Source organism: Erythrolamprus reginae, chromosome Z (assembly GCF_031021105.1).
Source record: "Erythrolamprus reginae isolate rEryReg1 chromosome Z, rEryReg1.hap1, whole genome shotgun sequence".
NCBI lineage: Eukaryota > Metazoa > Chordata > Lepidosauria > Squamata > Dipsadidae > Erythrolamprus > Erythrolamprus reginae.
In genome coordinates this window covers 58989491-59015331 of record NC_091963.1, presented here as the reverse complement: position 1 = coordinate 59015331, position 25841 = coordinate 58989491, and the positions used below count along the sequence as shown (strand labels likewise).

General features: G+C 41.4%; 1 protein-coding gene across 1 annotated transcript in view; it reads left to right on the top strand.

The window, feature by feature from the left end:
* ADCY1 (adenylate cyclase 1) overlaps positions 1 to 25841 on the top strand; it is a 424936-nt gene that overhangs the window by 54648 nt on the left and 344447 nt on the right. The window contains exons 2-4 of the mRNA XM_070767120.1: positions 15 to 164; positions 6812 to 6930; positions 20895 to 21006. Of these exons, the coding sequence (XP_070623221.1) occupies positions 15 to 164; positions 6812 to 6930; positions 20895 to 21006 (381 nt within the window). The remainder of the gene's footprint in view (positions 1 to 14; positions 165 to 6811; positions 6931 to 20894; positions 21007 to 25841) is intronic.

Genomic DNA, 25841 nt, shown 5'->3' with positions numbered 1-25841 from the left:
CCTTCTCATTACAGCTTATGGCCAATGCTATCCTTTTTGTCAGTGTAAACTTGTATGGGGTCTTTGTAAGGATATTAACAGAGAAGGCGCAGAGAAAGGCCTTCCTTCAGGCCAGGAACTACATAGAGGACAGACTGAAGCTGGAAGATGAAAATGAAAAACAGGTCAGTTAAAATATGGTTTTATTTTTTTATCTTGTTGAACAATACAGTTGAATAAGAGCCTGATCTTTACAGAAACTTTATCTATAAAGTTATAGCTTTATTCTTATAGTACCTTGTTGTCTTGCTTTTTATTGGTTGTCAACAATGAAACACAACAGGCATTTTATTTTTTATATTTAACTTAATTTTAGATAAAATAAAAAGCCCTCAAAATTGTAATGAATAGGGTAGCACTTTTGTACATAATAGTTATTTAATCTGCAAAGTAGATTTCCTAATCACATGTCTTATCTCATTAATAAGAATTGAAGAAATAATTTAATAAACAAAACAATCTACATTGTTGGGCTAAAACCTATTTTTAAATTTACAGGTTCCCATAATAAAACACTAAACAGATATTATGCAGAAGATGTTACGCAGTAGTCTTAAAACAACTCAGTTGCCTCAAAGTAATTGAGGTAAAATTATAAAGGAGGCAGCATAAGAATGGAGTTAAGACTTGACTATGGAGTTCACATCATATTTCATATCAAATTGTATTTATTACAGTGTTGGTTTTCTTACTATTTTTATGTTGGTGTTTCATCTGGAACAGCATAGAAGCTAATAAATAAATGTTTGACAACAAGCATACACTTTTTATTATTTTATTACAGAAAGTATTTAACAAAACTCATTTAGAAATCACTCCTAATTGAAAAGAAGTAACCAATGGCAGATACTGTACTTACCATTCCACAACTAACTAAAGCAGTGGTTCTCAACCTTACTAATGCCGCAACCTTTTAATACAGTTCCTCATGTTGTGGTGACCCCCCAACCATAAGTTTAGTGGCAATTCTCCCAACAGAGCTTTAAGCTGATTGGCAGGAAGGTTAGAGGGACACCAACATTGTAAATGCTTGATTGGTCGGATTGTAAAAATATGTTCTAAGGCGCCAGAATAGAAGCTTTAGCTCCTAACACCATGGGAAATTTGTCTTTTCCTATGGTCTTAGGCAACTGCTGTGGAACGGTCGTTTGGCCCCCAAAGGGATCCCGACCTCCAGGTTGAGAATAATTGAACTAAAGTGTGAAGAAACAATTTTGAAAGGCTTTTCTTCTTTCAGAAACCCTCGTGTTCTTATAAATGGAAATGATAAATGTTTTCTCAAAGAGTATTTGAAGGATTCAATCCTGTATTTCCCGCCCTTGGAATGTTGCATTAAAAATCTATTTTAAGCTTTTCTTGAGTTGAGACAGTCATCTTAACAGACATTCAAAGACAGCTCAAAATATTTGTGATCAGATGTAAAGCTAAGATTCTTGATATCATTTTTATGGCAAATCATGGAGGTTTATTCTGAAAGCTGAAAATGAATTGAAACAAAATGGGGCAATTTTTTTTTATGATGGAGAGTTTGCATTTTGAACTCTCAAAATATCCAGACAATTTTGGACATTCCCTGTATGGACCTAAACAGAAGGAACCTTGAAACCCTTTGAAAGTCTGAAATGCTTTTTTATGCCTTTTTGGTTGCTTTGATATAGATCAAACTGTTTGCTGCTGTCCGCAGTACATTGGTACCTCTATTTCTGAACTTAATTCATTCCATGACCAGGTTCTCAAGTAGAAAAGTTTGTAAGAAGAAGCAATCTTTTCCATAGGAATCAATGAAAAATCAAATAATGCTTGCGGAAACCACAGGAAGAGTGGAGGCCCTGTTTCCTCCCAGGAGATTCCTAGAGAGGCCCCATGGAGGCTTCTCCCCACCTTTTTCAGCCCTGTTTCCTCCCAGGAGATTCCTAGATAAGCCCCACAGAGGCTTCTCCTTGCCTTTTCCGGTCCTGTTTCCTCCCAGGAGATTCCCAGAGAGGACTCACAGAGGCTTCTCCCCGCCTTTTCCAGTTACAGTTTCAGAGGCTCGGGCATGTAAGTGGAAAATGGTTCTTGAGAAGAGGAAAAAAAAATCTTGGACACCCTGTTCTTATCTAGAAAATTTCATAAGTAGAGGCGTTTGTAGGAAGAGGTACCAGTGTTCCCTCTTAGCTGAGTTGTGTGCTGTAGTGCAGGAGATTTAAAATCTCAGTCCAGAAGATTGCAATTCTACCTCAGAGGACCGACCTCTGCGCTAGAATTGGCAAACTGTGCTGAGATTTTAAATTCCCGCGCTACAGCGCACAGTAAAAGCAGAAAGGCAGGAAAGAAAGGGGCCAAATGCAGGCCCGTTTTCCTTCCCGCCGCTTTAACCGTTTCTCCTTCCAGCTAGGGTGGGTAAGCCCCTTACCATGGGGGGGGGGTTTTGCAGATTTGCTGGCCCTGCCAGCCCGATGTCCATCCGCGAGGGTGGGGGGACAGATCTGCTGGCCCGATGATGTCTGTCCTTGGAGGAGAGGGCGGATCTGCCGGCCCCACCAGCCTGATGTCCGTCCACGGGGGTGGGGTGGGGGTGGATCTGCTGGACCGACGATGTTCATCCGTGGGGGGGGGGGGTAATGACTGGGGGCCGCTGAAAGGCAAGCAGCCTAGTGGCACGGTGTACCACCAAGCTTCTTGCTGTCCATGGGTGTGTGTGAGGGAAAAAGAAAGAGGGAGAGATAGAAAGGATAGAGAGGAAGAGGGAGGGAGAGAAAGGGAGGGAGAGAAAGGAAAGAGATGAGAGGAGAAGGAGGAGAAAGAGAAAGAAAGTAGGGGGAGCGAATTATGGATGTCAAAACCTGTGCATGCGTGATAGCACGCACCCATACTTTATTTATTTATTATTTATTTATTTATACTTTTATGCTGCCCAGTCCCGAAGGGACTGCCTCTCAGACACTATACTTTTCCACCCACACCGAAAAAAAATTAGAGGAAACACTGAGAGGTATCACTGTATTTGAGCCCCATTGCTATAGGTGGTCAAATAACATCATTGCAGCTACAATTTCAGTCCTGATTTGATTAATAAGAACCAAGATAATTTCATCAGCCTGACTGTATGGCTAAACCACTTTTTTTTCCCAACTGTGTTTTTTTACTTCCTTTTAGCTTAGCTACTAGTTTTATTCCAGATCATAAGCAATGATACCAAGTTTATATTGTAGATGTAGAGGATATTTCTGAAAACAATCTTAATGTGGGTATATCATCTATGTCCCAGTGATAAGATTTATATATAGCTCAGCATAATTAGTGCACAATTATTTTGTCCGTTTTCTTAGATTTTTTTCCTAGCAGAATTGCCTCAAGATGGTAGTGCTGATGGCAGCCTCGATGAAATGCTCTCTTGTAGTTTTGATGTGATTTATTATTTTCTGTGACTCTAAGAATTTCATATTCTAGAATTTACCTTTTGAATATCAAAGAATTGTCTTTACATAACCAGGAGCTATCTGGGCTATTCCTTCCATCTTTTCAACTGTGGTGGAAATTCTGACTGAGGGAAAGGCAGTTATCTCTTCTAGCTTGGCAGGGACAAAGAAGCAGGAAAAAACAAAAGGAGGAGGAAGAGAGGCAAAAGAGGAGCAATATTATAAAGGCTCAGGGAGCATTGTGTCAGTAAATCCCCCCTTACCTCTCTGCAATTAATTAATCTTCACTCAGTAATAAATAAAATAAATGAATTGCTACTCTTAAATAGAAACAATACAGACTTTTTAAATTCAGCAGCTCTCTGCTTCATTAAAACATGGTTGAACAACTTGATTAATAATTACTGGCTGCAAATCCCAGGATTTCAGATTCAAAGAGCAGATAGAATTGTGGAAACCTCCAGTAAAAAAAGAGGGGTGGGGGACTCTACTTTTATATCAACAATTGATGGTATAAAATGAACCATTGTCTCCTTACCTGAACGGTCATTTTCTTGCATGATCCGTCAGCCAATAAGTTTTTCCAATATTTCTTCGGCTGAGTAGCTATTTTTCCACTTTTGGTGAAGTCTGGAGCACAAGTTTGTAGTGTGGTCAGCTCACATAAATAGTGGCAGGAAAAGTAGTACATGAGAAAAACACACACAAGAATATCACAGTTAGTAAGGTATAAACTAAAGAACAAACCAGACTGCGATAACAGTAGTAGATAACTTCACACTCAAGGACCCAAGAATTAACGGGAGGGTGCTGGCGGCTATCTCCTCCATGCAAGGAAATGACCATTCAGGTAAAGAGACAATGGTTCATTTTCCTTACTGGGAGGAGATAGCAGCCAGAGTGGGTCCTGCCAAAGCTTATGTCCCACGGGAGGGAATTAATTCTCTTTTGACGCAGATGGAACCAACTGTTGGAGCACCCTGCAACTGAATGCTGTATCCGCCAATGGAAAAACATCGATTTTGTAACGTTTTATAAAAGAAGAAGGGGAAGCCTAGGTGGCAGCCCTACACATCTCCTCAAGGAAAGCTTGGGTGGACCAGTCTGCAGAGGCAGCCATGCTCCTAGTTGAGTGAGTAGTTATGCCCAAAGGACGGGTAGAGGAAGACATGTCATAGTATCTAGCTGTACCTCCACACCGCAGCTGCAGATACTGTCCCATGAAGGTCAGGAAATAGGAGAGGGGGTTTAGGACTTTTTGCCTCCGCCAGTTGGATGAAGCTCTTTCTTCTGCAGAAGCTGATAGGCTGCTGCATTATCTCCCTCGCCAAAAGGCCCCTAGCTATTGGCCCCAGCCTTTTCCTCACAAAAATCCACATTCAGCCACAGCCTTTTGGCCACATGGGACACTTCACCACCATCCAATCAGAACGGTCCTGACAAAATGCCACTTTGGCAAGGAAAGAATGGGACAGTTCGCTCTTTCATACACACACACACCCCAGTTCATCTTGAGGGTCCCCAAAATGGGGGGAGGGGGCTTTGGGAGCTGAAGAAAAGATCAAACGATGTGCTGGTGAGGGAGGACGGCCGAAGGGAATTTAAATGTATTTTTGATTGTTATTTTTAACAGAACTAAAGTTGCCAGAAATGGAAGTGGAAGCGGCTATTTAGTGATGGGGTGAATAGCGTAAGGCTTCAGAACACAGCAAATTGCCCAAGATTGGATTACTAAAGGCTTAAAAATTAGGAATTTGGATTGTTAAATTGGAGACTAAATTATTTCTTTTTATTTTTATATTTTTATCTTTATGGAAGCTATTTTTCTCTTATTTTCATTAAATGAATAGGAATATTTTACACTGGAAGATATGGAAGACTGACATCTTTTAGTTGGAGGAGCTATTGCAAGAAGTTATTGTGAAGATATTTTCAACAGATGCTGGCCTTGGTGGAGGCATATCTTATTGTTTTGGCTACATATTTATTTTTGTGAAGAAGGGAGGTCATCAGCTTTGACTTGGAAGAAAAGAATTTTTGAGAGATGAGATAACTGAACTGACTGAGGACATACTGGATAATATTACTGGAAAAGAGGTTTAAGGCATTATAAGGAACATGGATATGGAAAATACAGATGGCGGCAGGACTGTTAAAAAGAAGAAGACTGACCCTTACCATAAAGTTATAAATTTTCAAAAGAATAAGACTATGCAAAGTGATGAACTGGAATTATGGGAACTAAATGAGGAATATTAAATTTAATTGGAATCTATTGTAGGAAAATACATGGAAAAATGAATATAGAATTAATGAGCAAGAACTACTGTTTATGTTGTATGTAACAACGTTCAATTAAGATGTGTCTGGTTTTTAAAATTATTTTTAGGGATAAACAATGTAAAAATGGAATGGTACAACAAGGAAGAGAAAATTGAAAATGGTTATGATTATTAATAAAAAAAATAAGTAACAGTCTTAGTATCAGTGATCTTGTACATATTGTCAAAAGCCTGAATTATATCTCAGAATTTGTAAGCCATTCTTTGAAGTCTCTGTGAAAGAGAAGAATGTTGATTGCCTTACTGATAAAGAGGAGGTTCTTCTATCTTCTTTGGGACAGGCTCTTTCAAAGGACAATAATGCAGCAGTACGTACAATAATGGGCATACCAAGATACACCTGCATTACTCCAACTTTACGCAAGCTGCATTGGTTACCAGTCAGTCTCTGGATGCAATTCAAAGCCCTAAATGGCTTAGGGCCAGACTATTTACGGAACTGCCTCCTGCCTCACACATCAATGCTACCAGTAAAGGCCTACAGAGTTGGCCTTCTCCGGGTCCCATCTGCCATAGAATGCCAGCTGGCAGGACCTTGGGAAAGAGCCTTCTCTGTGTCAGTTCTGACCCTTTGGAATCAAACATCACCAGAGATCCATACTATCTCTACTTTGCCAGTCTTCCGGAAAGCTATCAAGACCTGGCTTTTCCAGCAGGCTTGGAACTTGGAATGACTGTATGCATGTTTTTTTTAAGAGTATTATATTTTACTATGTTGTTGTTATTGTTGTTGCTATATTTTGTAGTTTCCATATATTTTATGACTAGTGTTAGCGGCTCTGACTCCTTCTTAGAGAGGACAGCATACAAATATAAATAAATAATAAATAAATAAAGCCATAGCAGTAGCAAGGGGTTTCCTGACTCTTATCTTCTAATTCACAGAGGAAGGAGACTTGTATAATGTCCCTTTCTTCTAGTCTGTGTTAATTCTGTTCAGAATGGACAGTCTCAAATATATTTCAATTTACCAGATGTAATGAAAAGAAGAAAAGTTCATCATGTTAATATGTTTCTTCTTATTTTTAGGAACGACTCCTGATGAGCCTTTTGCCCAGAAATGTTGCCATGGAAATGAAGGAAGATTTCCTTAAGCCACCTGAAAGAATTTTCCATAAGATTTACATTCAGAGGCATGACAATGTTAGGTATGATTGATATGAACTTACAAAATAAATCATGTTTTATGAACTGTTAATGTATCTACAAGAGTCAGTAAAAAGCAAAAACACATGCAATGAAATTCTGAGTATCTCCAAGTGAAGAGTTTCAACTTATTTTCAGTCAATAAAGTAGAAAATACATTTGTAGTATAAGAAAAAATACAATCTAGCAAAAGCCATGCTAAATGCACACTTTTCATGAAACTCTTTATAGGATGTCTTGAAAACCAAGTTAGTTACTAAATTCTAGACTTCATTTAGTACAGAAATCCTCAGAGATCGCCATAATTAAAGAATTATTATAGCATGGCTACTACTACTGACCTTGTGATTTTTTAAAATTCAGAATTTAGCTGAACATGTTACAGAAACTCTTTTCAGGTAGAAACAGAAATGTTCGATTTCTGCCTATATTCCTTTTGACAAGCCCAAATTCTATCATATTAATTTAATCTTTTCCTGTTTCTGCACAATTATTATTACAATGCCAATACCCCAATAGCATTATTTATATCTACCTTTTTTTACAAATACTGGATGGTTTGTTTCTTGAGGTGTTTGAGCCCACACTCACTATCTTTAGGAATGTATCTCCATATGATTCACATGCAAATATGAGCAAAATTATTATCTTTGCTTCCAAGCTACAAAGAGTAAGGAGGTACACTTATTTTTCTGAACTGCTTCATTTATAGGTTTCATGGAATCCTGAATATTTGTTGTATGCATTGTTTAGAGATAAAATTTTATTTAGAATTATATGCCTGAGAGTAAACTTACATTTAGAATATCAGTCTGAAATCATAGAATAGTCTCCAAAAAGAAAGATGCTGCATCACACGATATAAAAAAATGATAAGGCATATTGCCAATAAACCTCTGGATTGTTGCTTTCCTTCATCACGTTTCAGATTCATCATTCAAAATCCACCTCACAAAATCCATCTCACTTCAGTAGGAAAGCCAGCATTTGTTTAGGGAAAACAGTCATTCTTATGAAAAGCTAAGAAAAAGCATTCCAGATTACCTCTTGGGCTGCTGCCCTCACCTTTCTCTGATAAGTGTTCCACATTCTCTTGCTGGATGAAAGTTTACCAACCCTTTCCATGATCAAGTGGTTCATAACTGAATTGTATGCAATGTCTCAGGGTATTGTGTGAGCCATCAACTCCATACACACATTAATCCATTCCTATTAAGCTATTTGATGGCAAGCCAAATCACCTTTCTGTAGAAAGTAACAGAGTTGGAAAGGACCTTGGAGGTCATCTAGTCCAACCCCCATTCAAGCAGGAGTCCCTACCCCATTTTCAACAAATGGCAGTCCAATTTCCTCTTGAAAGTCTCAATTGTTAGAGCTCTCGCAACGTCTGAAGGCAAATTGTTCCACTGGTTGATTGTTCTCACTGTCAGAATTTTTTCTCCCTATTTCCAGATTGAATTTCTCTTTGGTCAGTTTCAGTCCATTATTCCTTGTCTGACTTTCTAGTGCCTTGGAAAATAGCCTAACCCACTCCTCCCTGTGGCAGCCCCTCAAGTATTGGAATACTGCTATCATGTCTCCCCTGGTCCTTCTCTTTGCTAGACTAGCCATGCCCAGTTCCTGTAACTGTTCTTCATATGTATTAGTCTCCAGTCCCCTAATCATCCTGATTGCTCTCCCCTGCACTTTCTATAGAGTCTCTACATCTTTTTTATAGTTGTGGGGTTCAAAACCAGATACAGTACTCTAGATGTGATATAATTAAGGCTTTATAGAGTGATATTAGTGCTGATAGTTCCCTCTAAGCTGCGCAGTGCGCTATGGTGCAGAGGTTTTTACCTCTCAGCCCGGGAATTTCAAATTTAGCGCGGAGGACCGACTTTCGCGCGGGAATTTAAAATGAGAACTGTTGCTGCTCTACAAACATAGGGCAGCAACAGTTCCTTAAGGAAAGGCGGGAAAGAAAGGGCCCAATTGCAGGCCTGCTTTCTTCCCCGCCCCTTAAATCCTGGATTTTCTCCTCCCCGCCCCCCCGGCAGCCGGCGGGCAAGGTAAGAAAATCATCCGGGGGGCCCTGGGCCTGGCAGTGCAGCTCGCTGCCAGGACTCTCCTCTAAGCATCCGGGGGGTGGGGCACTGGGAGTGGGGGGCCACAACAGGGGGCTGCGGAAAGCTAAGAGGCCGTGGGGGGGATGCCGGCAACAATCGGGAGTCGCAGCGCCCATGGGGGTGGGGAATGGCAATGACTGTTCGGACCGGGAGCCGGAGAAAGGTAAGAGGCCTATCGGTAGCCCGCCGCTAGGCCTCTAAGCGTCCGTAGTGGGGGGGTGCCGCCGATCATCCGGGAGCCGCAGCGTGTGTGGGGTGTGGGTGTGTGTTCTCCCTTCGTTTCTACCAAGTGAAAGAGAAAGCCCATTTATTTATTTATTATTTATTTATTTATTTAGATTTGTATGCCGCCCCTCTCCGCAGACTCGGGGCGGCTCACAGCATAACATAACAGTTTGTAACAAATCCAAATATAATTTAAAACATTTAAAAGAACCCCATTTTGTTAACAAGCATACACTCAAACATCCCATACATAAAATGTGCATGCCCGGGGGAGGTGTTTCAGTTCCCCCATGCCTGACGACAGAGGTGGGTTTTAAGAAGTTTACGGAAGGCAGGGAGAGTAGGGGCAGTTCTAATCTCTGGGGGGAATTGGTTCCAGAGAGTTGGGGCCGCCACAGAGAAGGCTCTTCCCCTGGGGCCCGCCAACCGACATTGTTTAGTTGACGGGACCCGGAGAAGGCCCACTCTGTGGGACCTAATTGGTCGCTGGGATTCGTGCGGTAGAAGGCGGTCTCGGAGATATTCTGGTCCAGTGCCATGACCAACACTTTGAATTGTGACCGGAAATTGATCGGCAGCCAATGCAAGCTGCGGAGTGATGTTGAAACATGGGCCTACCTAGGTAGGCCCATGACTGCTCTCGCAGCTGCATTCTGCACGATCTGAAGTTTCCGAACACTTTTCAAAGGTAGCCCCATGTAGAGAGCATTACAGTAGTCGAACCTCGAGGTGATGAGGGCATGAGTGACTGTGAGCAATGAGTCCCGGTCCAGATAGGGCCGCAACTGGTGCACCAGGCGAACCTGGGCAAACGCCCCCCTCGCCACAGCTGAAAGATGGTTCTCTAATGTGAGCTGTGGATCGAGGAGGACGCCCAAGTTGCGGACCCTCTCCGAGGGGGTCAAGGATTCCCCCCCCCAGGGTAATGGACGGACAGATGGAATTGTCCTTGGGAGGCAAAACCCACAGCCACTCTGTCTTATCCGGGTTGAGTTTGAGTCTGTTGACACCCATCCAGGCCCCAACAGCCTCCAGACACCGGCACATCACTTCCACTGCTTCATTGACTGGACATGGGGTGGAGATGTAAAGCTGGGTATCATCAGCGTACTGATGATACCTCACCCCATGCCCTTGGATGATCTCACCCAGAGACCATACCAGTAGATCATCCCCTCAGACCTTTGTTGGGCCCACTGGATCTGCTACGAAGAGAGACTGGCCACCTGACCATCAATTACCTCCCTTACCACCTTCAGTGGTCCCCTCTCCTGGACCCAGGCCCGAAAGATCCAGGCCTTCAAGCCAGCTCATGCAAGTGCCTTTCAGTTCACCAAGAGGCGTCCATACCCTTTCATCCATGTTTGCACCCACAGCTGTGGGGTTCCGGGCTCAACTTGATACCTTGCAAGGTCTAAACCCTTCGCTACAGGATATGATAGCAAGCACATATTCCCAGGGCATGGTAGGGGTGCAGCAGTGCACCTTCCAACACACCCGCCAAGCTCAGTCTAGAGACCTTTGGACTGCACCACCGCCCCCTTCAGAGTTTGGATCCTTAGCTGAGGAGCCGGCCTCACTGGATGACAGCAGTGACAGGGACAACGACTTATCTGAAGATGAGACAGTTCCTGAGCAACCAACCTTTACTGGTCTATTCAAACCATCACTCTTTAGAATACTGCACCCGTCTACAATGAAGATTTACCAGTCGACGTGGTCTACCTTCTGTAACTTTTGCACAGAACGTCAAATTGATCCTAGGGCTCCTCTTTGATCCCAGTCCTGGAATTCCTCCAAGCCGCCCTTGACAAGGGCCTGGCCTCGAATACCTTAAAGAGACAGGTGGCAGCCCTGTCAACAATATTAAAGGCTGAGGACAGCCGCTCCATGGCTCACCATTCCTGGATTAGAGACTTCCTTCAGGGAGCCTCCAACAAACATCCTCCACCGGTTCGTCACTTTCCCACTTGGGACCTCTCACTTGTCCTACAAGCACTCACGGGGCCACCATTCGAACCTCTACATACGATTTCTCTCTGCTTCCTAACAATTAAAACAGTTTTCCTTGTGACAATAACTTCAGCTCGCCGGGTGTTGGAGCTGTCAACCCTTTATTTATTTATTTATTGATTGATTGATTGATTGATTGATTGGATTTGTATGCCGCCCCTCTCCAGAGACTCGGGGCGGCTAACAGCAACATGAAACAGCATATAACAATAATCCAATAATAAAAACAGTTAAAAACCCATTATTATAAAAAACTAAACATACATACAGACATACCATGCATAAAATTGTAAAGGCCTAGGGGGAAAGAGTATCTCAATTCCCCCATGCCTGGCGGCAGAGGTGGGTTTTAAGCAGCTTACGAAAGGCAAGGAGAGTGGGGGCAATTCTGATCTCTGGAGGGAGTTGGTTCCAGAGGGCCGGGGCCGCCACAGAGAAGGCTCTTCCCCTGGGTCCTGCCAAGTGACATTGTTTATTTGACGGGACCCGGAGAAGACCCACTCTGTGGGACCTAACTGGTTGCTGAGATTCGTGCAGCAGAAGGCGGTCCCTGAGATAATCTGGTCCGGTGCCATGAAGGGCTTTATAGGTCATAACCTATAAACCTTTAAGTGCGCTCAGACTTTTGTATCTTTCACCTGGATAGAGTCATCCTACGTCCAGATCCAGCCTTTATTCCAAAGATCAATACCTTATTCCAAAGAAGGCAAGACCTATTGATACCAGATTTTTGTATGCATGGAAGCCACCCATTGGAACTTAGGTGGTGGATGCCCGGAGGGCGTTGAAAATTTATATTAGACAGAGTAATCCAGAAAGTCGGAGGCCCTCCTTCTCTCAATCTAAGATGGCCTCAAGGTTTCACCACAGACGCTTAGACGCTGGCTTCGGAGCTGTATAGTGGAAGCTTATAAAACAAGTTCTCGGCCTCCACCAGCAGGGATTGCGGCTCATTCTACCCAAAGTGCAGCCACCTCTGCTGCATGGATTACTCAGGCGTCCATCAAGGACATTTGCTGGGCGGCCACTTGGTTGGCACCGTCGACATTCATAAGACATTATAAACTCGACTCGTTCGCCTTGGCTGAGGCATCGTTCGGGATGTGAGTTCTTCAAAGGGTGTGCACTTCTCCTGCGCCCCTGGTCCAGCCTTCTCCCTCCCATGGAATTTAAACTTGGGTATATCCCATGTTGGACTCTCCTTCCAGTGCAGTGGAGAAGAACCATTGTACCTATCTGAACGGTCTTCTCGATGCAATGTAAGGAAAGTCCAAACCCTCCTGGCCATTGGGCCCAGGGGCGATTATTTGTTCCGTTCAGTTGCCAGTTATCTGTTGCTATTGTTGAATAAACGTTTACTAATAATAAACGTTTACTAATCCTATTACAGTACCTTTGTTTTTTAAAACTGAGCTCTTGGGGCAGCTATGGGGCGGTACCTCATTAATATGTTAATCTAAACTCAGTCCCTACCAATGAGACTAGAGAACTACCCGTGTTGGACTCTCCTTCCAGTGCATCGAGAAGACTGTTCAGGTAGGTACAATGGTTCTTTCATGTTATCGCCTTGCATTGGATTGCATTGCCTGGTCGGGCAATGCGTTGCACTGTATTACATGTCATTATATCCCATTGAATTGCAGTTCCTTGCATTGCATAGGGCTGCAGTGCAGTGGATTGCACTGCATTGTATTGAGTAACATTTAAGTATATTTTGCTTCATTTTATTTAATTGGTGCATTGCATTTGAATGCATTTTATTGCAGTGCAAAGCAATACATTGCATAGTCAAATGCTTCCCCTTGATATATAGATATAGATATCATATTTTTGATATATGATATTTGATTGATTATATATATATATATATATATATGTCACATGTTTAAGCTGAATTTGAAAATTAAGGGAGACTAGGATAGATCTATTTCGGCCTTATTTTGGCCTCATCAGCTAGCCATACCCACTGGGACTTGAACCTGCAACCTTTGCCTTGTAAGGCAGAGAATTATCCTCTAGGCTACAGTATCCAATCCCTTCAGCTCTGTACCAGGGAAGGGTTACATTTTGTGTCGAATCACCCTGGTATATTGAAGGAACATCACAGCTCCTTTTTTGCCTCTCGGCCCAACCCAGGGCCATTTCCAAGGCAGTTAATTTTATTGATAGCCGACAATTCTATCTGTATGTGTCACATGTTTAAGCTGAATTTGAAAATTAAGGGAGACTAGGATAGATCTATTTCGGCCTTATTTTGGCCTCATCAGCTAGCCATACCCACTGGGACTTGAACCTGCAACCTTTGCCTTGTAAGGCAGAGAATTATCCTCTAGGCTACAGTATCCAATCCCTTCAGCTCTGTACCAGGGAAGGGTTACATTTTGTGTCGAATCACCCTGGTATATTGAAGGAACATCACAGCTCCTTTTTTGCCTCTCGGCCCAACCCAGGGCCATTTCCAAGGCAGTTAATTTTATTGATAGCCGACAATTCTATCTGTATGTGTCACATGTTTAAGCTGAATTTGAAAATTAAGGGAGACTAGGATAGATCTATTTCGGCCTTATTTTGGCCTCATCAGCTAGCCATACCCACTGGGACTTGAACCTGCAACCTTTGCCTTGTAAGGCAGAGAATTATCCTCTAGGCTACAGTATCCAATCCCTTCAGCTCTGTACCAGGGAAGGGTTACATTTTGTGTTGAATCACCCTGGTATATTGAAGGAACATCACAGCTCCTTTTTTGCCTCTTGGCCTAACCCAGGGCCATTTCCAAGGCAGTTAATTTTATTGATAGCCGACAATTCTATCTGTATGTGTCACATGTATATATATATATATGTTATCAAAACATATATACATATATGTTATCAAAAGCAAGCAAGCAAAACCATGTGATACATACATACATACACATATACAGTGATCCCTCGAGTTTCGCGATCTCGAGTATTGCGAAACGCTATATCGCGAGTTTTCAACCCGGAAGTAAACAACACCATCTGCGCATGCGTGCCTTTTTTTTCTATGGCCACGCATGCGTAGATGGTGGAGTTTCCCGCCGGGCAGATAAGCTGCTGGGCGGCTTCCCTGGGTCTTCCCCCTCTTGCCCCGGTAAGACCCCAGCGGCGGCGCGAGCAACGGCGTGGGCGGGCGGGCGGCACGCGCGGGGACACCCCAGCTCCTCTTCCCAGCTGGGAAGCGGCCCCAGCAACGGCGTGGGCGGGCGGGCGGTGCGCGCGCGCTTGGGGAAACCCCAGCTCCGCTTCCCAGCTGGGAAGCCGCCCCAGCAACGCGCGCGCGCTTGGGGACATCCCAGCTCCGCTTCCCAGCTGGGAAGCGGCCCCAGCAACGGCGTGGGCCGGCGGGCGGTGCGCGCGCGCTTGGGGAAACCCCAGCTCCGCTTCCCAGCTTGGAAGCCGCCCCAGCAACGCGCGCGCGCTTGGGGACATCCCAGCTCCGCTTCCCAGCTGGGAAGTGGCCCCAGCAACGGCGTGGGTCGGCGGGCGGTGCGCGCGCGCTTGGGGAAACCCCAGCTCCACTTCCCAGCTGGGAAGCCACCCCAGCAACGCGCACGCGCTTGGGGACATCCCAGCTCCGCTTCCCAGCTGGGAAGTGGCCCCAGCAACGGCGTGGGCCGGCGGGCGGTGCGCGCGCGCTTGGGGAAACCCCAGCTCTGCTTCCCCGCTGGGAAGCCACCCCAGCAACGCGCGCGCGCTTGGGGACATCCCAGCTCCGCTTCCCAGCTTGGAAGCGGCCCCAGCAACGGCGTGGGCGGGCGGTACGCGCGCGCTTGGGGAAACCCCTGCTCCGCTTCCCAGCTGGGAAGCCACCCCAGCAACGCGCATGCGCTTGGGGACATCCCAGCTCCGCTTTCCAGCTGGGAAGCGGCCCCAGCAACGGCATGGGCAGGCGGGCGGCACACGCGCGGGGAAACCCCAGGCGCGAGCAACGGGGTGGGCGGGCGAAGGGTGGGCGGCGGTGGAAGTAAAAACACCATCTGCGCATGCGCAGATGGTGTTTTTACTTCCGCACCGCTACTTCGTGAAAAATCGATCATCGCAAGGGGTCCTGGAACGGAACCCTCGTGATGATCGAGGGACCACTGTATATACATATATATATATGACGGTCTTGGCATATTCGGGTTTCTTCCTGTGTAGGATTTGGAAATTTCTGGTGACGTTTCGACGAGGTCCCACTCGTCATCTTCAGGCTGGTGCTTCTGTCCTTGTTCTAGGGTAATCACAGCGAGACCTGAGCTGCCTTCCTTCTATAAATACTGGTGGCTGGGTGTGGTTTGATGGCTCAGCAATTGCCTGCTGTGTAGAAACTTCCTGGTGAATCAGTGGGGTTACACCTGGGGTCGTTGATGTAACTGAGGTATGCTGATTAGTTAACGATTGTGGATTAGGCGTGATATCCTGAGTAATTGGAGCTGGCAGGCTACTTGATTGTTTTGCAATGTGTGTTCTGAGTCTAGTTTCAGTTTCTATGGCTGGGATACATTTGTTAATGAGGGCTGGTTTCCAGATGTCTGGTAGGCGGGAGGTATCATCCCGCTTGTTCATATTTTGGGGATGTTTTTCTATCTCAATGGCTTCCATGATTATTCTTTTGCTGTAGTGTTCTGTTTTGGAAATTAATTTAGTACTGTCAAAATCAATTTCATGTCCTGTAGTTTTGAAGTGTTGGAAAAGAAAGGAGGTTTTTTCCTTTTTCCTTAATGCATTCTTATGTTCTGCAACATGTGCATTTACTCTCCTGTTAGTTTGTCCAATATATGTAGCTGGGCAGATTTTACACGGTATTTGATAAACTCCCTGTTTTCTAGTTGGATATTGTCTTTAATCTACGAAAACATATATATATATTTGTACAGAGAAAATATCTACCGTCACATGCTAGGTACATTCAAAATGACCACCGCCATTTTAACAAAATTTCAGGCTTATGGCTGGAGGGCACGAGTGACAGCATCAGACTAATGCCCAATAACTGCCTTCAACCCAACCTAATCCAGATGTTGAGCAGCTCTCGGGGGGAAGGACACGATCAGCAAGATGGATGGATGATAGATGAATGAAATGATAATAGGGATGGATGACAGATGTCAAGGCTTTTTGAAGGATATTGGAAGCAAAGGAAGTCCCTGGACTCAGACTGAGTCAAAAGAGGGAAAATGTAAGATGGAGGCGCTATTTATAGTCCTGATTGACTGTGGAAAAGGTCAACCCATCCTTCGAGGTTAACTCCTCCGGGCTGGCTGGGCTGGGCTGGGCTGGGCTGGCTGGGCTGGGCTGGCTGGCTGGCTGGGCTGGCTGGCTGGCTGGCTGGCTGGAACAATGGCTGGCTGGCTGTCACAATGGCTGGCTGGCTGTCACAATGGTGGAAGAACATTAAAGAGAGATCTAACTTTAGAAATAAGAAAAATTTCCGGACAGTGAGAACAATTAATCAGTGGAATGACTCACTTCTAGAACTTGTAGGTGTTCTATTCCTCAAGGTTTTCAAGAAATAACTGGATAGCTATTTGTCCAGAATTGAAGAGGATCTCCTGTATAAGGCGTGGGACCAGAAGACCTCCAAAATATCTTCCATTCCTCTGTTCTATATCTCAAGATTAGGTCCATTAATATGGATATCTATTTCTGGACCATTTAAACACATATACAGATATTTATAGCTGGTTTTGGGGACAAATATGGTTAAGGTTTTATTTGGATAATCTCTTTTTCCCTGGTATAAAGAATCAATAAATGGACACTCTCCTGGTAAATAATTATATAACATGGTGATGATTATGTAACATGGTGAAATACATACACATATATAATATAATAAAATAATATATCTATATCTATGTAATACAAATTTTGTTCCCAGCTTTTAAATATTATATTCCAATTGCTTATGTCTAAAAACAAATTAAAAATTGCTTACATTCATCATAAACTTCGCTTTTGTGATCACGGCAATGAAAATTATGCATTTTTACTATTGAAACAGAGGATTTTGCATCTTCTCATTTATACAGTCAGACTAAGAACACTATATTCATTGCAAATTTACACAGATTACCAAAAACTGTTCAGAAGTGTGCGGTTTTCTGAGATTTACGACTATACTGCAAATAAGTTTCACGAATCCATCCCCAAATATAGTCACCCATCATGTTTTTGTTATATTGTCCTTGGTAACGGCGTTCAAAGTTCATAATGTCCTGGTGAAAGCGCTCGCCTTGCTCCTCTGAACAAGCTCCCATGTTCTCTTTGAACTTATCAAGATGAGCATCAAGGATATGAATTTTGAGTGACATCCTGCAGCCCGTTGCAGCATAGTTCTTTATCAGAGTCTGAACCAGTTGTACATAGTTTTCATCTTTATGATTGCCTAGGAAGCCGAGAACCACTGCGACAAAATTGTTCCAAGCTGCTCTCACCTTCCTATTCAGCTTCTTGGGAAATTCACTACACTCTATGATCTTCTTGATTTGTGGTCCAACAAAGACACCAGCTTTGATCTTTGCTTCAGACAGCTTAGGGAAAAGATCTTGGAGGTAATTGAAAGCTCTCAACTCCTTATCTAGAGCCCTGACAAATTGTTTTATGAGCCCCAACTTGATGTGTAGTGGTGGCATCAGCACCTTGCGTGGGTCCACCAGTGGCTCCCACTATACATTGTTCTTCCCCACAGTGAACTCTGTCCGCTGTGGTAGTGCGCTTCAGTATCCTGGCTGTCCCAAAGGCAAATAAAGCAAGGATACTTAGTAAAACCATCTTGGAGGGCCATCAGAAATGACACCATTTTGAAATCTCCGATAACTTCCCAGCCATACTCATCATACTTCAAGACACCTAGCAACATCTTGACACTGGTGTATTCCTCTTTTAGGTGCACCAAGTGAGCTACAGGAAGAGACGGATACTTGTTACCATTGTGAAGCAGCACAGCTTTGAGGCTCTTACATGAGCTGTCTATGAAGAGGCGCCACTCATTCAGGTTACAGGTGTTACCTATAGCCTCGAATAGACCGGCCTCATTGTTGCAGAAGCACAGTCCATCTTGACGACTAAAGAAGATGGAAAAAACTTGGTGATGCTTCCTCTGTTCTATGAGTTGGATGCTTTCATCTAATAAGTTCCATTGCTTGAGCCTTGATGTCAGAAGCTCAGCGTTGGACTTGGTGAGACCAAGGTCTCGGATGAGATCATTGAGGTCTTTTTGGTTAGGGTAGTATGGCTTCCGCTCCTCATCTGTATATGAAGAGAAATTGTGAGAAATCTGCATATGAAGAAAAATCATGATCTTCAACGTCTTCCTCAGTGTCTGACCTGCTACTTTCTTTTGAAGGTGGTGTAGCTCTGTCTGGAGGTGTTGGTATAGGAAGTTCAGGGCAGTGTGGTACTGGGGCAATAGATGAAGGAATGTCAGGATAAGTTACAGGCAGTGCATTTTTGCCAGTGCGACATTTGGATGGGTCCACCATGCAAAAGTAGCAATTTGTTGAGTGATCAGTCGGTTCACGCCAAATTCTTGGGATAGCAAAATGCATGGCTCTCTTCCCTCCCCTGTACCAATCTATAAGCAAACAAAACAAAATTTGAATTGAGAATTTGATTTAGGCCTATTTCACACTAATGACTAGTGATATTTACAATATTAACACAGTTAATTTGCCATTTAAGAGTAGCATTTATCAACTTACCTTCAACAGTTTTCTTGCAGTGCTCACATGTAAAATGAGGAGCCCATGGTTTGTCTTGGTCACCAACAGGCATGCTGAAATATGCTTTGTAGGCCTCACACATCTTAGCAGATGTTTCCATAGAGTACTTTTTCACTCTTGTCTTTATAAACTGGCCACATACATAGCAAAATGCGTCTGCTGGATGTATGCAACCACTAAATTGACTAAGTTGCTGTGTACTATAAGGAAAATATCTCTCCAATCTTGATAAAAATGGTCTTTATTCCATGCAGTATTAAAGTACAAAAGTGTACTGAGGATTCAGCAGAGCAAGATTTACCACTCAGTACCAGAGTAACACACAATATATCCATTTACATTCCTAAGCTCCTCCTGTAATGGATGTGGGGTGAAATATGAATACTGTTGTTATCAGAATCTGAATAGATATTGAATTCACACCTGTCTGTCTAGGTCAATTCCCATTTGTCTGTGATGGCCATTGCCTACTTACTATGCAATTCCAATCAATTAGATCCTGTCTCTCCATCTCTCAGGAAGGGCTATAGTGTCCCTATATAACTGTAGTTATACAGCTACCTACAATTCTGTACAGTCCCAGAAAGTTCTAGATAATTCTGGGACAGTTCTAGAAAGTTCTTGATAGTTCTCACAAGTCCAGAAGCTTCTTAAGTACTTGAAATATTGCGAATATTCTTAAAAATAGATCAATTTCAAAATATCATTGTGCTGACCACAAAAGCAAAGTTTACAGGCAATAATAACCTTTTTCTATTCATTTAAGGTACAAACAATCAGGAAAACATACTTAACAACTGGGAACAAACATTTTTTTGAAAATTGTTACATAATTTTTCTCAGCTCTTTTTCTGTGGCTCCAGTTTGGCCACTGAGGATTTTATTTTATTTTTTAACAATAATATAGCAATGAGAATAAAATGCGGTACCATTTCTTTATCTTGCTTGCAATACAGGAGATTAAAGAGGATCTTAAATTACAAACTGCTCCAGATGGATGACATTGATCTTATCATTTTTAATTTTCTGTTTATGATAATACTTCGCTTTGAACTAAATGAAGCAACATAAAAATATAAGTAATAAAAATGTAAACTATCATGGTAATAAATCATGGTCATGCAGAGATACCTGGAATAGAATAGAGGGAAGAAGCCACATGATCCTGATGAAAGACTTGCTGCTTTAATTAGTTGAAGAGCTGTTCTTCCTGTGTGCTCCTGTATGTTTACAAGCACTTTGTTTGAAGTACAGGTAGTCCTTAGCTTACAACCACAATTGAACCCCAAATTTATGTTGGTGAAACATTTGTTAAGTGAGTTTTGCCCCATTATATGCCTTTTCCTGTCACAGTTGTTAAATGAATCACTGTAATTGTCAAGTGTTGAGTGAATGGGGTTTCCCCATTGAATTGCTTGTCAGAAAATCACAAAGTGGGATCATATAACCCTATGACACTGCAACTATCATAAATGTAAGCCAGTTGTCAAGCATCCAAATGTAAATCATGACCATGAGGATACTGTAATGGTCATGAGTGTGAAAAATAGTCATAAGTCAGTTTTAATACATTTACATACATACATATCCCTTCTTGCCAGTTGGCAGCAACTTTCACAACTACATTTGCAAGACTTGCCAAAGTTTTGATCCAATATCCCAGTTGTTTACTGTACAAATGTATACAAATAATATACACCAATTTAAATTGTGTATATTATCATTGCCTTCATAATTTTCAGGAATAGGATTTTTTTTTTCTGTAGTAAATTAAAAATGGAGGATTATATTTTGTTTTATGCACCTTCCACAATTTTTCTGTCAATTTCTTTAAAATATTAACATGTAAGTTGTTGATAAAATATCTCTGACTCTTCCTTTCACTTTACAGTATATTATTTGCAGACATTGTGGGGTTTACCAGTTTGGCATCTCAGTGCACTGCTCAAGAACTAGTGAAGCTTCTGAATGAACTTTTTGGAAAGTTTGACGAATTGGCCACAGTAAGTGTGTATAATATTGTCACCATGAATTTGATATTAATTGCTTTGTGAATTATACATAGCTGAGATGTGTTTCTAATCCAATTTCCATCACTTTTCTATTCAAAAAGTCAATAGCCCATACTAATACTTTGGTTAACAATCTATAAAACCAGGTTTAAACAATTGATGTAAGTTCCAAGTATCATTTTTGTGCTCATGATTGTTAAAAACTGCTAGTTTTGTTTTCTAACATGCTGAGTTAGGGAATATATGCATTATAGATGAAAATTCTGATATAATTTGTAAAAATAGGTTCACATATTTTTTTTCTGAAACAAAAAGCCTCTATGTTGTAGCCTTTTTTATTCTGTAACTTTAAAAAAATGTTCTAATAATAATTAATAATAATTTATTAGATTTGTCCTCTCCAAGGACGCAGAGCGGCTCACAACAGCAACAGTTCTGAGCTACCAGAAGTCAGCTACCTCTAAAATAATCAATTGGAGCTGCAAAAAATTAGTGGTAAAAAATAATAATTACAGCTGACATTTCATCACCAGTTGTTTCATTATCTTTCTTTATATAAAATAATTTTTATTTACATATAGACAATACAAACACACACTACATATAGAAAAAGACAAAAAGACAATATACATCCCCTCCCCCCCTTTGGCTGACTCATCGACAGCCTCCTTTTATATTCTTATACTGTATTGTTACCATTGGTTTTATCTGTGATATATGATCTATAATACTAAAGTTTATTTTCTTACTCTATAGCGTATATAAACATGGTAGGTAAAGAAAGAGTTGTATTTAAGTCTTTAACAATTTTTAACTTAATTTGTTCCTTATCACACAGCACTACTAGTATTTGTTCTTTTATTCAACCATATATAGAAATCTCTCCAGATCTGGTAGTATTTTGTATTTTCTTGCTCTTTTAGCTCCAAAGTAAGTTTGGCTGCTTCTGCATAGTCTAGTATTTTTTTTATTAAATTTCGATCGTTAGGCATTGATTCGTTCTTCCAAAACTGGGCTATGGTTATTCTCGTTGCTGATATTAAGTGTTGGATCAGGTAATATTGTTCTTTTTTCATATTTTTTTCAATAATACCAAGTAAAAATATTTCCGGTTTCATTTCTAATTTAATATTGATTATTTCTTTTATCCATTTTTTGAGTTTGTGCCAAATTTCCTTAACTTGTGGGGAGGTCCACCACATATGAAAGTAGGAGCCGTGTTTTTCTCCGCATTTCCAACAATTGGGTTTGAGGTTAGGGCACATCTTGGCTAGCCTAGCTGGGGGCATATACCATCTATAAAACATTTTAATTGTGTTTTCTTTACAGGAGGTGGATCTGGTCAGTTTATAATTGGTGTGCCACATTTTTTCCCATTGATCCAAGTGAATGGAGTGTCCAAAATTTTTAGCCAGCGACGGGGCCAGGGTAGGCTAGTCAGTGATAGAAATGAAGGAAATTTGCATTAGCTACCATAGAAGGAGGCTGCTCAGAAGCACTGAGCAATTTTGCATAATGATACAAACTCTTTTCCCTTCTCTCTCTCTCTCTCTCACACACTCACACACACACTCACTCACAGCAGTCTGGCACTCAGATCATGCGGGAGAGCGCAGGGAGAGCAGCTTCTCCCGTCCTTCCCAGAAAGCGTCTCGGCTGATCAGGGGCCTTGTGGGGGGGAGCATTCCCCCAAAGCCTTTCATTGCAGCTGAGTGTTTGTCCTTTGAGGTTTCCTGCTTTCCTTCTCCACCTCAGGGGTGCTCCCCCACCCCCAACTGCTCCTCTGTGTTGCTGTCCTCAAAGGCTGATAGGAGCACACTGACCTCCACCCCAGGTACTGGAAATTAAACCTTGTATTTTCTCCAATGAAGCTGCCATTTCAATTGCTAACTTCGCTATCTCCCCCTTTGTTTTTCCTTTTTGATTGGCGGTTGGATCAATCTCCTGGAATACCGCCAATCAGCTGTCTGTTGTCACCAATTGTGGCTATTACCCGCTGTCCCGCCAACTCCCTTCCCCCTCCCAGGTGCAGCATTCGGTGTATAGGATGCACCCAGTGCATCTTATACTCTGAAAAATACGGTATATATTTTATCACATTTAATTTTGCTTTCTAGCACCACTTGTAGCAGATAATTTATTTTAACAATAGCACAAATTCATTCTTTAATTATATTTCTGTTTTGCTAACCTGTACTATACTTTAAATATTTGAAAGAAGAACTCACTTTCACAAAGGGGGGGGGGATCACAATTGCACATGAATCCATCTATCTTGCTTTTGTTCAAATTCTTCCTCTTGTATATTTCCATCTTCCCAATATTATAGCCTTATTTAGGGTATTAGGTTTTATGTAATGTATCTGAAATTTAAGCCTGATCATTTCTGTCCCAAATGAGAACTCTAGGTTGATTTGTTTGTTGGTTTGGTTTGATTGTGTCCACAGTATTCTCAGGAGGATTCTTCAGTAACAAAGTTTTAAAATGTCAATAGTTTACCTATCCTTCTTCTTCAGAGAGCAGTTTTCATTTTCATATAACATCATAGGAAATACTCTGAATGATTTTCTATGCTATAGGCATAAACCATTCTTTTACAAAAATGCAACATATTTGATTGATTGGTTGGTTGGTTGGTTGGTTGGTTAGTTCGTTGGAGTTGAACTGAGTTGATTTGATAACAACAGCAGATAAAATATTTTTTTAAATATTAAAAGAGCCACGATAAAATGTTTTTGCCTGTTGCTTAAAAAATAACAAATTAGGGCTCCTCTTGCCATTACCTAATTTCCAGGTCTGGCTGTCTAACCTTAACCAGAGAAAATGGCGGAGACTGGCTGTGCATGTGTTTAAATATTTTCGGAAGGGCTTATTTTAGGGGGACGGCTTATTTTGGGGAAGGGCTTATTTTCGGAGGGCGGCCTATTTTCAGGGGATGTCTTATTTTCAGTGAAACATGGCGTATATCCACCTAAATTAGGAAACAAGAGATTGAGTATCCAGGTATTCATCTTTTTTATTTATAGTAGAAAAAGAACAAATCATAATTTAATAAAAATAGATTTAGATAAATATGTGTATTCATAGAGTTACAATATATAAGAATAATAAAGTATAGTGATAGTTGTTAATGTAAATAAATTATAGTCCTTTTCTTTTTTACATGATGTTTTTAATTTCTTAGTTTACTATTTTTTATTCCTTTTGTGCTCAGTATGTGTGTATACAGGAAATAAACCAGACACATTATGATATTCTTCCCATTCTTTTCTTATTCATGTGATTCTCATCCTTAAGTTATATATAACATATGTCGTGTTTCTGGCATTCTGCTTTAATTTACAGGTTATGATCATTTACTTTTTAACATCTGAGGTTTAAAAATGCTGTATTTTCTAACTGATGATATCTTTTGTCTATCTGCCTTTTTCACTTCTATAACCATTAGATTCAATCCCAGCTGAGAAGAAAAGCATTGAAGCTGCACAGATGTGCTGCATATGTGGAAACTATATTGAACTTTCTCAGTTCACAATTCTGGCTGTGAGCTAACAAAGGGATTGCTGGAGAAAAGTCTCATTTCTTTGTTTAAAATACATGGTTCATCTTTCTTCCTTAAAGAACCATCAAGTAGCTTTCAGAATGAAATTGACATACTATACAATGGGTAAATAAGAGAGTCAACTAATTTAAGTTAAAAAAAAACCCGCTTTATCATTTCCCTTTCCAAATATACAACAATCCAACTCATTGTTGGAATGTTCAGCTGCCACAATTTTGTTTTATATTGGACCAGGTTTTCAATGGAATTGAAAACATATCAACTAATTTTCCTAATTCTTTTGGAAAAAAAGAAAATTTTAATCTAGAGAAAGACTTGAAAAAGAAAAAAAGCAAGTCATCATAATGGCATATTAGGTCCTATCCCATAATATTTGATCATATTACTTTTAAAGTTGTGTGTCTTGCCATAGGTTTATTATTATTTCTTTCTCTTCTTTCCCATGGAGATAGACTGTGCATGAAAGCCAAAGAGGGCACACTTTTTTTTCTTTTGTATTTCCAACCAAAAGTGGACATCTAATGAAGGAATGCAGAACCATGGAAGTAAAGCACTTGCTTAAGAGATGGTGCTACATATAACAAGAACCAGGAAGAATGTCATATAGAAACCAACTGACTTGCCTTATCTGAAGGGCTTTAAACTAAAACTGGACCCGGAGGGAGACTGTGTTTTAGAAGTAAAAGAATTCCAATTGAAAACCTCGGTGCAATCAACCAAGTGTTAAGAAAGAAAAGGAACTCAGTCACAAAACAGGTCATGAAGAAAGCAACATAGATTCAGTCAAAAAAGAACTCAATATATACCAATATATATCTATATACCAATGCTCAAAGTATAAGGAACAAATAGGATGAATCTAAAATTCAAATACAAAAAGGCAAATATATTGTCATTAACAAAACTTGATGGTATGATTGGAATGTGTAGCTCACAGGATTTAAATTATTCAAGATAAGATGTAGAGGATATAGACTAGTGATGATGCTAGAAACTACTCAGCAACCAGTCTTGCAAGAGACATACAGTATATGCAAAAGTGCTTGAAATGTGGGAATGAATGAACAGTTATTTTGTGACTCATGTTGTAAATTCAAAAGTGACAATCTTGAACAAGATCCAAGAGAGCTGGGATCAAGTCAAAAACAAAGACCCTTTTGCAAGGATCTTTCTGTTTCCACCCCTGCCCTGCAAGCAAGAAGTAATTTTTAAAGGGGAAAAGTTCTCTCCCCATCCCCTACCCCTGCCTCCTGCTGCTAGTCCA